Source organism: Coffea eugenioides, chromosome 2 (genome assembly GCF_003713205.1).
Source record: "Coffea eugenioides isolate CCC68of chromosome 2, Ceug_1.0, whole genome shotgun sequence".
Lineage (NCBI taxonomy): Eukaryota > Viridiplantae > Streptophyta > Magnoliopsida > Gentianales > Rubiaceae > Coffea > Coffea eugenioides.
The window spans coordinates 15,641,613-15,655,579 of NC_040036.1; the positions used below are offsets into that span (position 1 = coordinate 15,641,613).

Consider the following 13,967-nt stretch of genomic DNA (forward strand, 5'->3'; position numbering starts at 1 on the left):
ATCATGAAGGAAAAGGATCTTTTTTTTTATATATATATATTTCTGCCGGGGACCGAGGAGGGGGGGGGGGGGAGGGGAAGTGGAGGAGAGGTAATTAGCACTACCAGAATTTCAAAAAGGGGTAAATGACCTTCAGAAAGAAGTATTCCATGCAATTAATGACTGAACATGATACAGAAACAAGAATAGGAACTATAGATTAGAAGAGACAAGATGCAACTTATTATTTATGGAGATGTATATCCTTTCTGAGACTAAGTTAATTGTCTGATATCAAATTCATCAGAAACATTATCACAAATTCTTTACAATAAGAACCACAGATAGAAATTCAGATGCCAACAGTAAAATTGAACATGAAACAACTGTCATATGCATATAGATTGTTGAAGTAAATAGTAAGAAAAACATGCATCACCACTCCAGGGTGAGATAATTAGAGTTCTTGTAGCTAATCATGACATTACCAAGTCCAATATAAATTAGATGAAGAAGAAGAGCAAGGAGCAAACAGAATAGGCAGTCTTAAATAAGATGCAAAGATTTAAATGATCCTCATGATTGTCTTGCCAAACCAGTTTTGGGGAGACGTTTCTTCTATGCATCCATATGAATCCTGATGGCTTTCTTATTACCTGTCAGAAAAATTCAATTTTTGTAAGATGTAGATTACGTTGTAATAAGACAAGGTCAGAGCTCATGATTTTATAATAATGGACATCTTTAGAAAAAAGATAACACCATTTATTCTAGGTGCATATTTTCAGATACTCCATCCTGATCTTCCATGACAGTAACAGGTTTTTCCTCTTGATTTTCCCCTTGAACTAGAGTATTGGAGGCAATAAGATCCTGCAGCTTCAGAATGGCTTTTGGATGATACTCTTCTAGCTCTTCATGTCCTCCATTTTCATGCTCTGAACCATCCTCTATCATTTTCTTCCAGAAGTCACGATTTTGATAAGTTTCTGAAGTTGCAGTAGCTTTCTTTTCTTGGTTTGAACCTCCTGAGTTATCAGGGGGGCAGAAAGTTTGTCCTTCTGTTTGGATTACCATCACTTCTTCTTGCACTTGTTTGTTCTTGTCAATATGTCTAGAACAATTCCCCTCAGCGACAAGCTCCAAGATTTCCTTTCTCGTAGAGTTGTCCAACTCTTGATTCTTTGTGGCTTCATATTTACTCATTTCTCTTTTCTCTCTTAGCTTCTGGATGAAAACCTGAACAAGTAGTTGGCTGACCATTTCTTCTTTTTCTCTCTCAGAAACTTTTATGCTCTCTTCTATTTTGTTGAAGTGATTCACCATTTGCTTTTGTTTTTCATTAAGTTTCTCAAGTTCAACTTTCAAACCATGCTGCTCAATCATTAGAGTTTCTAGCTGGTCCTCCATTCTATCCTTCAACAAATTATCTGTAGATCCACATGAAGGCTGGATCACGGAATCATATTCACACTGTTGGTTCCTTCGCTTTATATGCTTGAGCAAATGCCTCTTTCCTGCTTGAAACCATGGGTTTTCATATTCAAATTTGTCCCAACTGATCTTTTTGAACCCCTATAACATTTTAAAAAGAAAATGATGAACTTTTCAAATAAACAAATGTAAAAGCGTTAAATCAATTATATTATGAATCCCAAAGAGAGTTTCACTATCAAAATTGCTGTTAGGTAATAAGCAAAACAATGCTGTACTTTGACATATCAAGACAACCACATTGAGCATTAAACTTCGTAAAGAGATTAAATTTATGTTACTTGTCCAATTAATGGTGAAGTGTTTAAGCAACATAAAGATGAATTAACATGATGTATGCTAATCGCAGTTGATCATCAGTTTTGAGTAGCCTTTACTAATTACAACTGATCAAATGAGGGAAAGTACTCACGTAGTTGTTGAGCTGATAAACAAAGCTTGAGAAATTGCCATGCCTAAAGTTCTTGGGAAGGAGCTCTGCAGTGAACTTGATTTGGTCCCAAATTGTGAAACTTGTACTGTTTGGACTCCAAGATATGATGGAGTTGGTTTCTGGATCTTCAATCATGTCGAATGTCTTCATCAGAAAAGGAGGTGGAAATGACCTTATTCTTCGTCTCCTCGGTAATGGACCGATACCCCTAGTGTTACCACCATAGCCACCAGCTCCTCCTCCATCACCATTATCACCGCCAGTATCAGCAATTGCCTTTCTTTTGCCTTGCATTTGTAGTTCAAATCCACCACAGTCTTTAGCCTAAGTGAACCTTCTTGACTTCAAGAACCTTAAAAGATTAAAAAAACACAATGACCATGCATGCAATGGATTAACCAGATGAAAGAAATGCGGAATTTGTAATCTTGATAAAGTAATAATTACTTGATTTTGCCTATATTTGAGGACAAGATTGTTCAAGTTTTTTCAAGTTATTGGATTAGTATTCAGATGATGCTACCTACATAAGGAGTAACGCTGGTTATTTTGGTTTACTCATTTAGTTGTTGCCTTAATGAGATTTTGATCAATCACCACAAATTTAATCATCCCTTGAGATTCTTTTCAAGTTGTCCGTGCCAAGGAGACAACACACAGAATTTGCATGTATTCTTCATGTAAAACTATTACTATTACTTTTTGGATTGTAGATCCTAACCTTCCATCTAGATGAATAATAAATGAAGTCGAGTTTACATTTTAAAATACTTGAAGGCTATCAGATCATGGTACACTAGTTGTCCTTTCTTTGATTATTATTTCATTTTGAGCAATTTGATTGTCGTATGGGGCATTTTAAGTTACAAAGCGACATGTTAGAAGATGGTGGGCTTGGAGAAGCTAGTCAAGTGCAAAAATTTTGTGGATGCTTTTTGTTTTGGGTCGATTGAAATAACAATAAAGTAAAATCTTAAGGGTATATAACATTTCCTTTGCCTCATTTATAGAATTGATTTCATTTTAGCCTTTGAAGCAAACTTACAAGTTCAATCTTGCCCCTAATAAAAGTGATGAACTTTCAAAATTGTCATGCACACAAGAAATCATCTTCCACTTTGACCTTTTGTCCAAATTTTGTTTACTACTTTATATCTAGTAACTAATAAGTTTACTCACATTGCAAAAATAATAATAAAAAGAAAAGGCGTCCTCACATGAGTTCACAAAAGCCCTTGGATGGGGGAGGGATTGATTGGATGGTTTGGGAGAGCGAGTTTAAGTGATAGGTTCTGAAATCGAATTCTCCCACTTACACTATAAAAAATAATGTATTAGAAAAACAAAAAAATTTTAGAAAAAGCCCTCAAATAATGTAAAGATAAGATATTTGGACATACATATCATTAACATAATGATTCTCATTCACGAATGTACTGTAATAAAGTCATATAAGTTGAAAATTTCCATCCCATAGTGTTAGTGAATTGAAAAAAAAAAAGGTTGGTGAAATTATTTAAAGGGACTTGAAACTTTTATATCTTTTGGGCTCAAAGAATTCAAGTCCTCAAATGCTTTCTCACATAAAAAATTGTATATATTTAAAAATAAAAAAAGAGAGAAATTATAAAACACATAAATAAAATAGATTCCAGTTCTCGCTATCTTTTGGGCCAAGCCCAAAGTTTTGAACTTTGTATCGGGCCCTTACCCTCATCCCAGGTTAAACTAAAGTAAATGTAACATTTCACTTGAGCTTTCTAGCCCAACCAACCATCCTATCCGGAAGAAGGAACTTCTTTGGGAACATGCCCTTGATGCGTTACTTCCATTTGGCATTATTTTCACTAGTGTTAAGTGCACATTCAATGTGTGTGCAATTAGGAAATAATTAAAATGAATCAATTTTGTATAAATTTTATTTTTTACATATAAAAAATTTATATAAAGTTTTCAAGAAAGAACTTTGGTTTAAATGATTATAGTAATTTGGTAGATACAATACTTAGGGTGGTTATATTGGTAAAATGTGATTAGGTGATTAGAGTTATAATGTTAAAATTGAAAATTCAAAAGATAACAAAAAGTGTCTATACCAAATGCTATTATTGAGGCATTATATATTGTATAGATGTTACTTCCATAAACATTATTCACACTAGTGCTAAAAGCACACACGATATCTGTGCAATTTAGAATTACTTAAATGTTTTTTGCAAATTGATTTTACACACAAAAATCTCATTAGTAAAGAAGTTTTTAGTATTTTAACCTTGTTTTTTCCCATCAAATGATTGTTATGTTAGTTGTTACAACACTTAGAGGTAGTTAATTGTCAACATGTGTTTAGAGAATTAAGGTTAAAAATAGGTATACATGGTTATTTTGAAAATATATGTTTAGATAGTAAAATGGTAAGTAATCTATACAAGGGTAAAGTTGAGAGTTTATACATTAACAATGATTGTTTACCCTAAACTCCCTCTCCTCTGATATATAATACAGATACTGTCTCTTTTATAAATAAATAAGAACGAAACCTATTTACCCTGTGTACTCTCGGTCGCGCCTGCGGATAACAAATGGAACCTTTCTATTTCTACAGTTGGTTGAATACTTCAGTTGATCTTAGGACTGGAAGCAAGAATTTCCAGGAACATTTGGAACATTTCGTTTCTGTGCAGAAGAGCCATTTTCAAGTAATGTTGATCGATTACATATTAATTAATATTCGATTGATTGATCTGAGGTCATCGACAAATAAGATTTGTCTAAGCCACTGCGTTTCTTTTAGTCCAAGCCACTTCTTTTTTTGACCAAATTGCCTGATTAACCCACAATTTCCTCTAATTCTGAGATTTGCTCAAATGAAAGTTATTTTCGTCCAGAAGGTTTTCAAGGAGGTGTCTATGTTAATAGTTTCGGTGAGTATTGGAGAGCAGTTCAACAAAGTGTGAGGATCCCAATTCCCATTGACTTAAAGAGCTAAAACGTGTATATCACTTTGAGTATGTTGGTCTTGATGTTTCAGCTCAATATGAAACCGAGGTGGCGAGCTGCAAAGAAGCATGCTTGAAAAACCGCCCTCGTGAAGTAGCTCTAGTTCGGTTTTCTAGTGATTATCAAAAGGTTATCGAGTCTTTCCAGCTCCAGTTGTGACACTCCTGTACAATGAAAGTGGAAGATATAATTTCATCTGCATTTATTAAAGTATCCAATGGCAAGTTAAATGCAACAATATCTACTACATCAGCAACAAAAGGTGCTGCACCTGCAAAACCTATCAGGAGCATAGTGGGATCTTCTGCAGGTGTTTTTGCTATGTTAGCAGCAGCAGTTGGTTTGTCGATTTTAGTTAGAAAGAGAAGAACCCTGATGAAGGTAGATTTTGATGAAAACTTGGATCAACTTGATTACCTATGAGATTTTTCTTTGATGAGTTGTAGGTTTTAGCGGATGATTTCAGCTGGAAGATCAGAGGTTTTGGATCCGTATATTGAGGTGAAAATTGTGGGAAATATATGCCCTGACAGCTTAGGTGAAGGAAAGACGGAATTCCTAGAAGAGGTCAAGACCATAGGAAGCATTCATCAAGTCAATCTGGTTAAACTGATCGGGTTTTGCATTGAGAAACAGTGCAGATATCTAGTTTACAAGTTAAAGGGCAATGGATCTTTAGATAAATGGATCTATATGAAAAGCCCTGAGCAACCCTGTTGGCAAATGAGAAGAAAGATCATACATGACAGAGCTCAAGGCTTGGCTTATCTTTATGAAGAATGCAAATAGACCATTGTCCATTTAGATATATAACCTCAAAATATTCTGCTAGATGCAAACTTTTCTGTGAAGGTTTCTGATTTTGTCTTGTCAAAGCTGATTAATAGAGATGAGATCCAAATTTGACTGCAAAGAGGCACACCTAGGTACATGGCTCCTGAAAGGTTGAGCTCATGTATCACAGAAAAGGCTGATGTTTACAGCTTTGGAATTGTTGTGATGGAAATCGTCTGTGGAAGGAAAAATTTGGATAGGACTGAATCCAACAAATTTGTACATTTGCTCAATGATTTCATAAAACAATCTGAGGAAGATCGATTGGTTGACATGGTTTACAGTTACTGTGATGGTGCAAGGAAAATGTCCCAGATATCCTCCACATGATGAGGCTTGCAGTATGGTGCTTACAAAGTGATTTTACCTTGAGGCCGTCTACGTCGACAGTAATTAAACTGGTAGACGGGTTATCAGATATTGAAGGTAGACTGGAATTAGTGTCCTTCATTTCACATATCTCACAGCAATCAAACGAGAGCATGAGTTAATCACCACAGCAGCGGTATTCCCATAAACTCTTTCAGGATCAGGACCAAGGTAGAGTTTACAAGAGGATTTACTGTAACTTTTGCACTTTATAGTAGCTTGAAGAATTCTATGTGTTGGTGTGTAATTACTAATTTCTTGTTATTCTTAGTCTTTATTGATCAATGTGACAATGTTCAGTCCTCCTCTGTTTACTATTACTGGAATTGGTGCAGAATTTGCAGAGCTTCTTCTAGTTGAGTTACTAAACAAAGTCCTGTTCTTATGAACCTAAGTGATATTATAAGACCAAATGCTGTCCACCAACATTTTCTAAATGTGGAAAGTTGGCTTTCAAGAAACCTACTTCGTGGGATTCTCATTCAGCTCTTTCTAGAAGCATTATCCACTCCAGACATAGACAAGAAAGATGAATATGAAAATTACTATCAGTTTATCATAATACCTTGCTTGTTTCATCACGTTTCTTAATCCAATATAGCTCAAGATTAAGTGCTCATAGTAAACCAAATAGCATTTTCGTTCTAGATTTCTCACGGATTAGTTGTTTACTTGTTGGATGAAAGTCTATAGCACGGTAAAGGCAATATTTTACACATATCCTGGATTAAAGCATAACCTTCACTTCTTTTCCAAAATTTACAGGTATCTCTACCTTTTGCCTTTCTTTCCACTTATTTCTTTCCATTTTAAAATCAGAAGTTGCGCCATTTGGATACTCTCTGGGATTTCTACAGAGGGGGTTTGTCTGTGTTTTGCTTGAATTTTCAAGGATTTAGGGAATAAGACCACACTAAGAACTAGAATGCGGATTGCTGCTTACTAAAACCTCCCATCTCTTGGTCTAGTTGCTTTGCATTTCTGTTTTCTGTACCTCATTTTATTGTTCTAGCAAATTCGAAACCCGATAAAACAAAATTTATAGAAATTTCTGCAAGGGCTTTTCTGGTTTTCTTCTTTTTGGTGTCATTCCAACGAACTTGGAAAATTTGCAGAACATGTTCAAAATACAAAACAAGATTTTGCTTTTGCTTTAAAAATGGGTCTCCCTATTGCTTCTCCTAGCTTATACAAGATTCCACAGCAGTTACTATCTTTTCAGTACAAGAATGTCAAAATCAGAGACAGTCCATTCTGCCACTTGATTTGGGGTTTTGTATATTTCAGTTCCCAAGTCAAGAGAGGTCCACTTCCTCCTAGCAGGTGGGGTTCCTGGATCCTGCAACAAAGATTTCCCAACATCGTCAATCCCAAAATTACCAACATTTTCTAGGCACTCATTTAGAGCACATTTTTCTATAATTTCCTATTTCATTAATGGCTATTTAATGGCACTTCTGTTCCACTGCAAATGGAGAAAGTATGGGCATTGATGAAGGGATTGATATAAATAGAGAAGTTAGGCAGTTTTTTACACTGGGCATGACATGTAGTATTCATTATTGGGAAAGACCACAGCTGGCAATACTGATGGTTAGAGTAAATTGACAATAATATGGCCAATTAGGCGTTTGCATGCACCTTTTCCTACTCCTATGGTCCATACAGCATCTCTAATGTATCTAATGAAGCTTAAAGAAATTGATGATTGAAGCCAAATTTTAGGCGGTCAAAATCTTTGGAATTTACTTAACAATGGGAAAGTTTATATAGCAGCCAAGTAAACAAATCCTAAATCATTCCAATGTACTCCATCGTACCTAAGACTTGTTTCTTTTTACTATTGTTGAAGACTTGAGTATCCTTGTAGCAGATTCAAAAGCTAGTAACAAGAGAGAAATTGGTTACATACCTGGTAGAAGTAAAGGTTGTGTGACAGCCGCCCAACATCCAGCTCCCATGTCCTTGAATCACCAATCCAGCCCTCACCTTTCCTGGTTGGGTAGCCATAGTACCCCCAAACTGGATGTGGCAATATCTGCAGTATCTCCTGAGGCTGAGGATTACTGAAGGGATCACACAAAATGTTAGGCTTTTCAAGATGATTGGCATTTCCAGGTGCACAGTACAAGTGATAGGCCTCATAAGGGAAATGAGCTGAATCGGTGCGATGAACTCGAGTTCCATTAGGAAATGTGTGGTATGGGGGACACAATCTGGGGTCTTTTGCATTGCACCATGATTGTGTTTCTGGATTTATTATCATTTCACTGTATCTTGTTACATCTGAAGTCACGTCGCCGTCGCATGGCTGGCCGTTGTTCTTCCAACAGCTCCCCATATCCATCAAGTAAAATTGGCTGCCCGGACCTCCGCCTCTTATCACATTCAAGGTGAATCTCACCTTGAAATTTGGTGATTCAGGAATCTGTTGACCATATTTGGCATGGACCATATTAAACAGAGAAATTACATTTCTCATAAAGAAAAATAATATGCAGAATTCATATAGGAAAATTTGTTTTGAGTGAAAGTGAATTGTTCAGAAACACTAAAACAAGAAACAGAATTCTGAAACTTGGCAAAGGGAATAGAGAGATTGTCAATAAATCTTGAAAAATGTACTCACAATTTTCAACATGCCCCTAGTTGAGTAATGGTACCCACCCGAAAATCCATGTGTGGCATCCGATCTCAAGTAAAGCATCAGCCAGGGATGCTTGGTTGAGGATCTCAGTTTATGGTGGAAGATCCAACTTCCATGTCCAAGTTCCTTCTCCCAGGTGACAGAATAGTACGAAATATTCTGCCCCTCTCCTCTGCGAAGATCGGCCTTCAGGTCCCAAGAACCATAAAATCTTCCCTTAAGTGTGGTCTTTCTTGGCCCTTGTAGGGTGGTGTAATCATGATACATTGATGGTTGGTTCATGCAACCTTTGCCAAAACAAGGGAACTGGTTATCTGGACCGTATGGCCCTACCTTGTGGCCATTTTTCGGGCATCTCGCTGCATAAGTATCCATGTTGCCACTTTTAAGCATGATCATCCAAAATTGCCATGGATGTGGCTTGTCTTCTACTTGACATTTATATCCTAAATACAGCTCTTTCTCTGCAGCATAAAGGTCCACATTATGCAATGCCTCTGGCTGCCCACCGAGAAATGGTTGTCCGACTCCTAGTCTATTATCACCCTCTGTAACTCTATGGACCAGAAGGTATGGAAATTTACTGCAGAAGGAGCACTCATTCACCCCTGTGAAACACAAATACTGATGATATAAGCCAAGGGAGAACACCAATTACAGAAAAATGACGTGTGAAAAGTGAAAACAGAATGCAGAATTTTCCGGATAAAGTTTCATGCTGCAGAATTGGCAAACATGAACTTCTTTCAAGCCTAATGTCAAGAAAAGATGAATAGTAAAAGATACTACGTTCCCACATCCTCTTTCTATCTTTTGAAATCTGAAAGCCACAGAAACCAAAAATACAGGAAAAAGAAGAACAAAAACTTGCCTTCCTGTTGAGATGAAGCTCTGTATACATCAAAACAATCAGCAGCTCTAGGACTGCCCATGTTAGGAGCTTCTTCTCCAACCTCATTGCATTGATTCCAAGCCTCAATTGCCAGCCTCAAACCATCCCTTTTCATCCCAGGATCACCGACAGCTGATATGAATTCACTTCCCAAAGCAGGAAAGAAGACATTGGAAAGAGACACCACAACCAAAGGGAAAAGAACAAAGCAACATGGGATTCCATGTGCCATTGACAAGTTTCAAACTTTTACTCGTGCAACCAATCTTGCTGTATTTAAAAGCATAGATAAAGTTAGAAGCAGTTAAAACCTAAAAGGGATGCACAATTTATTCAAATCCATTATAGTTATTGTCACATCCCTAACAACTTAAAATCAAAGTGGACCAAGTTTTCTACTTTATTGAAAGCCTGCAGCTTTGCTTAAGTCACCAGATGCAACAAAAATGTCAGTTATATGGTACAAGTCCATAGATTTATTGGCACGACAAGTGTGTACAAATCTTGTTACAATTGAATTCACACAGAATTTGCAGTAGTATACGTTTGACATAAAAACAGGCATTTTATGGTGCAGGTAAAAGAGTGCTGTGCAGCTAATTGTCTAGGTAGGTGTTTACACTACTGCTTCCATCATTGGTTTAGGTGCCAACTTGACTGAATACAACATATGAAAAGTCTTATCTCACCAAATCTTTATGCAAGAGCTGGATTAGGCTGATTTGCTTCAAAATTAAAGCGAAATTATTGTGATTTGTCTTCATAGGGGGGCCAACTAGTGCAATGCTATTTAGGTACGAACTTTTCAGTTGAGTTGTTTCGTTACTTGGATGTTTTTGGTAATGTGAATTATTGTGCATTATCAACTAGTCATTGCATCTGAAAATTTGGGATTGATTAGGATCAATTAAGGATTGATTGTATTTTTTCCCTTACTTAATGTTCAAATTCATGAGCCGATAAACATAGGCCTTTTGTACCATCGTAACACATAATTTCTCCAACCAAGATTATCTCTAACGCAGTATGATTGTTTACTTCCTCATTCAAACCCACGAGCCTATAGATAATAGGCCTTTTGTACTATATGAAATTGATGCACAATACACAAATTGCCCAATTCATTTTCTCTAACATTTTTGGTCCATGTGTTTCTTGACCCTCTAAATTATTTCATTTTGTTTTTTGTAAGACCCTCTAAAGTTGGGTTGCAAGCAGCTAGCCTCAACTCAATGCACTGTTAAATGCAATCACATTTTGTGGTTGGTACTTTAACTACTATTGCTGACTCTTTTCATTTCCGATTCGCTTGAATTAGAGGTTCAAGTCACATGCAAGAAGAAATTACATATGCCAAAAAGAAAAAAAATTCTAACTTTATCCAATCTCTGGTCCAAACTCTCATAATTTGACGTTTTCCAATAATATGACTCTACATCCTCGAATTATTGCTTTGTGGAACTTTGCACCTACAGGTCCAATTGGGAGCAATCTTCCAGTCTAAATTATCAAGAACCTGATTTGACTCAACTCATGACATATATAGATCTGGCTTGTATCATTAGACTTGATTAATTGAAAATTTTTCGTATTTTTTCTCTTGTTTTCTGATAATTGATTGGTGGGATTGTGCCATGAAGTTGCTAGTCGTACTTTCCAAATTATAAAAAAAGTATACATTCTTTGTTAGTATACATTCCAAATTCTTAAGCATGTCGATAATTTCTCTGTTAGCTTGTTGACTAAAACGACCTTTTTTGGACCCTTTTTGTTTCTTTGGGGCAGCAACAGCTTTTTGACTCAAATCGCAATTAATAACTGGATCCAACTTGCAAAGGCTTGAGGTAAAAAATTATATAAAAAATAAATGGGAATCCGAAAAGCAAATAGTTGAGACAGACATGAACTTTGGAGCTAAGAAATTAGAATTCTTATATTGGAAGCAATTCCTTCATGATGTCTTTGAGTTTGAGTAGCCTTAAGAGGTAGGTATGGTATGCTTTCCCTATACCAATATACTTCAAGAAAGAAAAATTTTGTTAAAAAAGAGAATATTAAAAAGAAAACTCGAATGTTATACTTGTATTGCCAATTTTCCCATCAGATAAGTTGCTTTCAAAATTTGCAGGAAATGACCCATTTACGTAAAGAATGTTTCTACTTGTAAACAAGCTTTGAGAATCTCTAAATAGCTTGTCTTGCTTAAGCTTGAAAGATTTTTAATGTAATTGGTGCACAGCCAAATGGACCCCATTTCAGCTCTTACCAAAACACTTTCGGCTCTTTATTCTTTCTTGAGAATAATATGAAAAACTGTATATTAATCTTCTTTATAGTTGTTTTTACAAAAGGAAGATAATTTGGTATAAAGGTTAACATTGACCTATTGGTTTAGGCCTTAGGGCGGAAAGAAGAAAAAGCATTTATTATTGTGTTTAGGAATTGCAATGCAACATTTGTAGCTTGCACCTAAGCTAAGCTACTTGTGCGTAAAATTGAAAAGAAATCAATTCTTGAAAGAGTGAAGCCATTTCCTTTTATGTGAATAAACGTTGCAGGTTTACATTTATTTATTCATTTTTTCTTCTTTTGTGGTACAAAAAAGTCTCAATTGCACTAAATCTCCTTCAATTATCAATAAGTTGTAATTTGCCCCCCTCCCCCAAATTGATTTAATCAGCTCTTTGCCATTGTTGACTAATGATCAAGATTTTTTGTTAGTTTTTCCATCCCAAAAGATGTTGAACTGAATTCTATGCGCTGAATATCATTTACCTAGGTTCTTCTTCTTCTTCTTCATTTTTTTTTCACTTTCCTCCTTCAGCATTTTACATAACACCACTTCCTCTGCCTAATCTGTTGAATGGTCTTCCTATACAATTCTATTTTTCTTTTTTAATCTAGTATACTGTTTCTGATTGAACTTATAATTGATAAATGATAAGCCCTAACTTGTTTATATGTTCTTAAATAATTAAATTGCTAGATTAAACATGAACTATGAATTATGCGTTTTACTGCTAAGGAGCTCTGTTGAGTACGTTATTAACAATGATAAATAATAAATAACCAGACTAAAACAAAACTAAAAGAATTAGTTAAAAAGTTACGTATAATAACAGTTGAGGGAAGAAAATGATGGCACAAAAGAAGGAAGGAAAAAAAAAAGATGAAAGGTAAATTAATTTACTCACTCAAGGGCCTACGAGTCATCATATATCATCTCTTTTTAATGAAAATATTTTTAGTCAAAAGGAACAAAATGAAAGCAAAATGAACCCAGATGGCAAACAGCAACTTACACATAATTTATAGATCTAGTGTAATTAAGCCTGCAACAATTTGTTAGGATAGTTGCATCTTACTAGTAAATACTGCTAAGTATCACCAAAAGGCTGACCCCATCTCAGTGAGTCTGGTTGAGTCAGAGATCAAAGAAGATATAATATCCAATGTCCAGATTCTACCTAATCAAATGTTGTCTGGCTGAGTCGGAGGTCAAAGAAGATATAATATCCACTATCCGGATTCTACCTAATCAAATGTAACACCTCCCCAGCAGCAGTATCAACACGGTCGACAAGTATCCACATGGTTGATGGAACTAAAAGTTAATTGTATTTGTTTTCTTTCTTCACTCTTAAATTCTCAGTGCTTTTGCAAGCAATGGCTGTCCATTTTTCAGACCGAAAGTTCATCTTACTTTACAGGAAAAAGACCCTTGATAAGCTCCAAGAACTACTCTCTTCTTGTTGACCAACAATACACCACCACTCTATTCAATTTTAACTATATGGAAAAACCCATCAAAGTTTTCAGCTCTAAACTTTATTTCATGGTAGGCGTATGCAATGTATTGCCTGTTTCACATACAGTCATTTCGGCAATGATATGATACAACTCTGCAGTGAAACTCTACGAGCTCATAGACTTCAAAAGAGGCAAAGACTACAGTAGATTTCCTTTGCCAAGAGCAGTTATTGGTTTTGGCTCAGGCCTCAAAGAAGATGAGTTCATAATCATCAGGATTTCATCTAAAATGGTGGCAATGCATCGTCAGCCTGATGAAGAACAAGCTGAAGTTCACGTCTACTCTAATGCTTCAGATGCTTGGAAAAAGATAAAGATGGATAATAGATTTCGCGTCGGAGGAGACTGTGTCCTTGTTCAAAAGGGAATACCATATTGCTTTTCATCTATAGAACTCTCAGAAGGGGGCAGGGAGGAGATAGTACCTGTTTTGCTCTAGTATGATGTGGAAAATGAGGTTTTAAGCACCTTCAGCTACCAAGACTCAATCCAAAAGAAAAGGGTTTTTT

At 35.9% G+C, this 13,967-nt stretch overlaps 2 protein-coding genes across 2 annotated transcripts; both read right to left on the minus strand.

Annotated features, from left to right (window-relative positions):
* Positions 1–744: 744 nt before the first annotated feature.
* On the minus strand, positions 745–2,200 carry LOC113757790 (heat stress transcription factor A-7a-like). Its single transcript, XM_027300913.1, has 2 exons — positions 1,886–2,200; positions 745–1,554 (listed from the first exon to the last, which is right to left on the minus strand). The coding sequence occupies exons 1-2, from the start codon at positions 2,198–2,200 to the stop codon at positions 745–747; spliced, it is 1,125 nt and encodes a 374-aa protein (XP_027156714.1).
* Positions 2,201–7,173: 4,973 nt separating this feature from the next.
* LOC113762948 lies at positions 7,174–9,893 on the minus strand. The gene is made up of 4 exons (XM_027306599.1): positions 9,628–9,893; positions 8,739–9,364; positions 8,022–8,537; positions 7,174–7,448 (listed from the first exon to the last, which is right to left on the minus strand). The coding sequence occupies exons 1-4, from the start codon at positions 9,878–9,880 to the stop codon at positions 7,320–7,322; spliced, it is 1,524 nt and encodes a 507-aa protein (XP_027162400.1). The 5' UTR covers positions 9,881–9,893; the 3' UTR covers positions 7,174–7,319.
* Between the last annotated feature and the right edge of the window lie 4,074 nt (positions 9,894–13,967).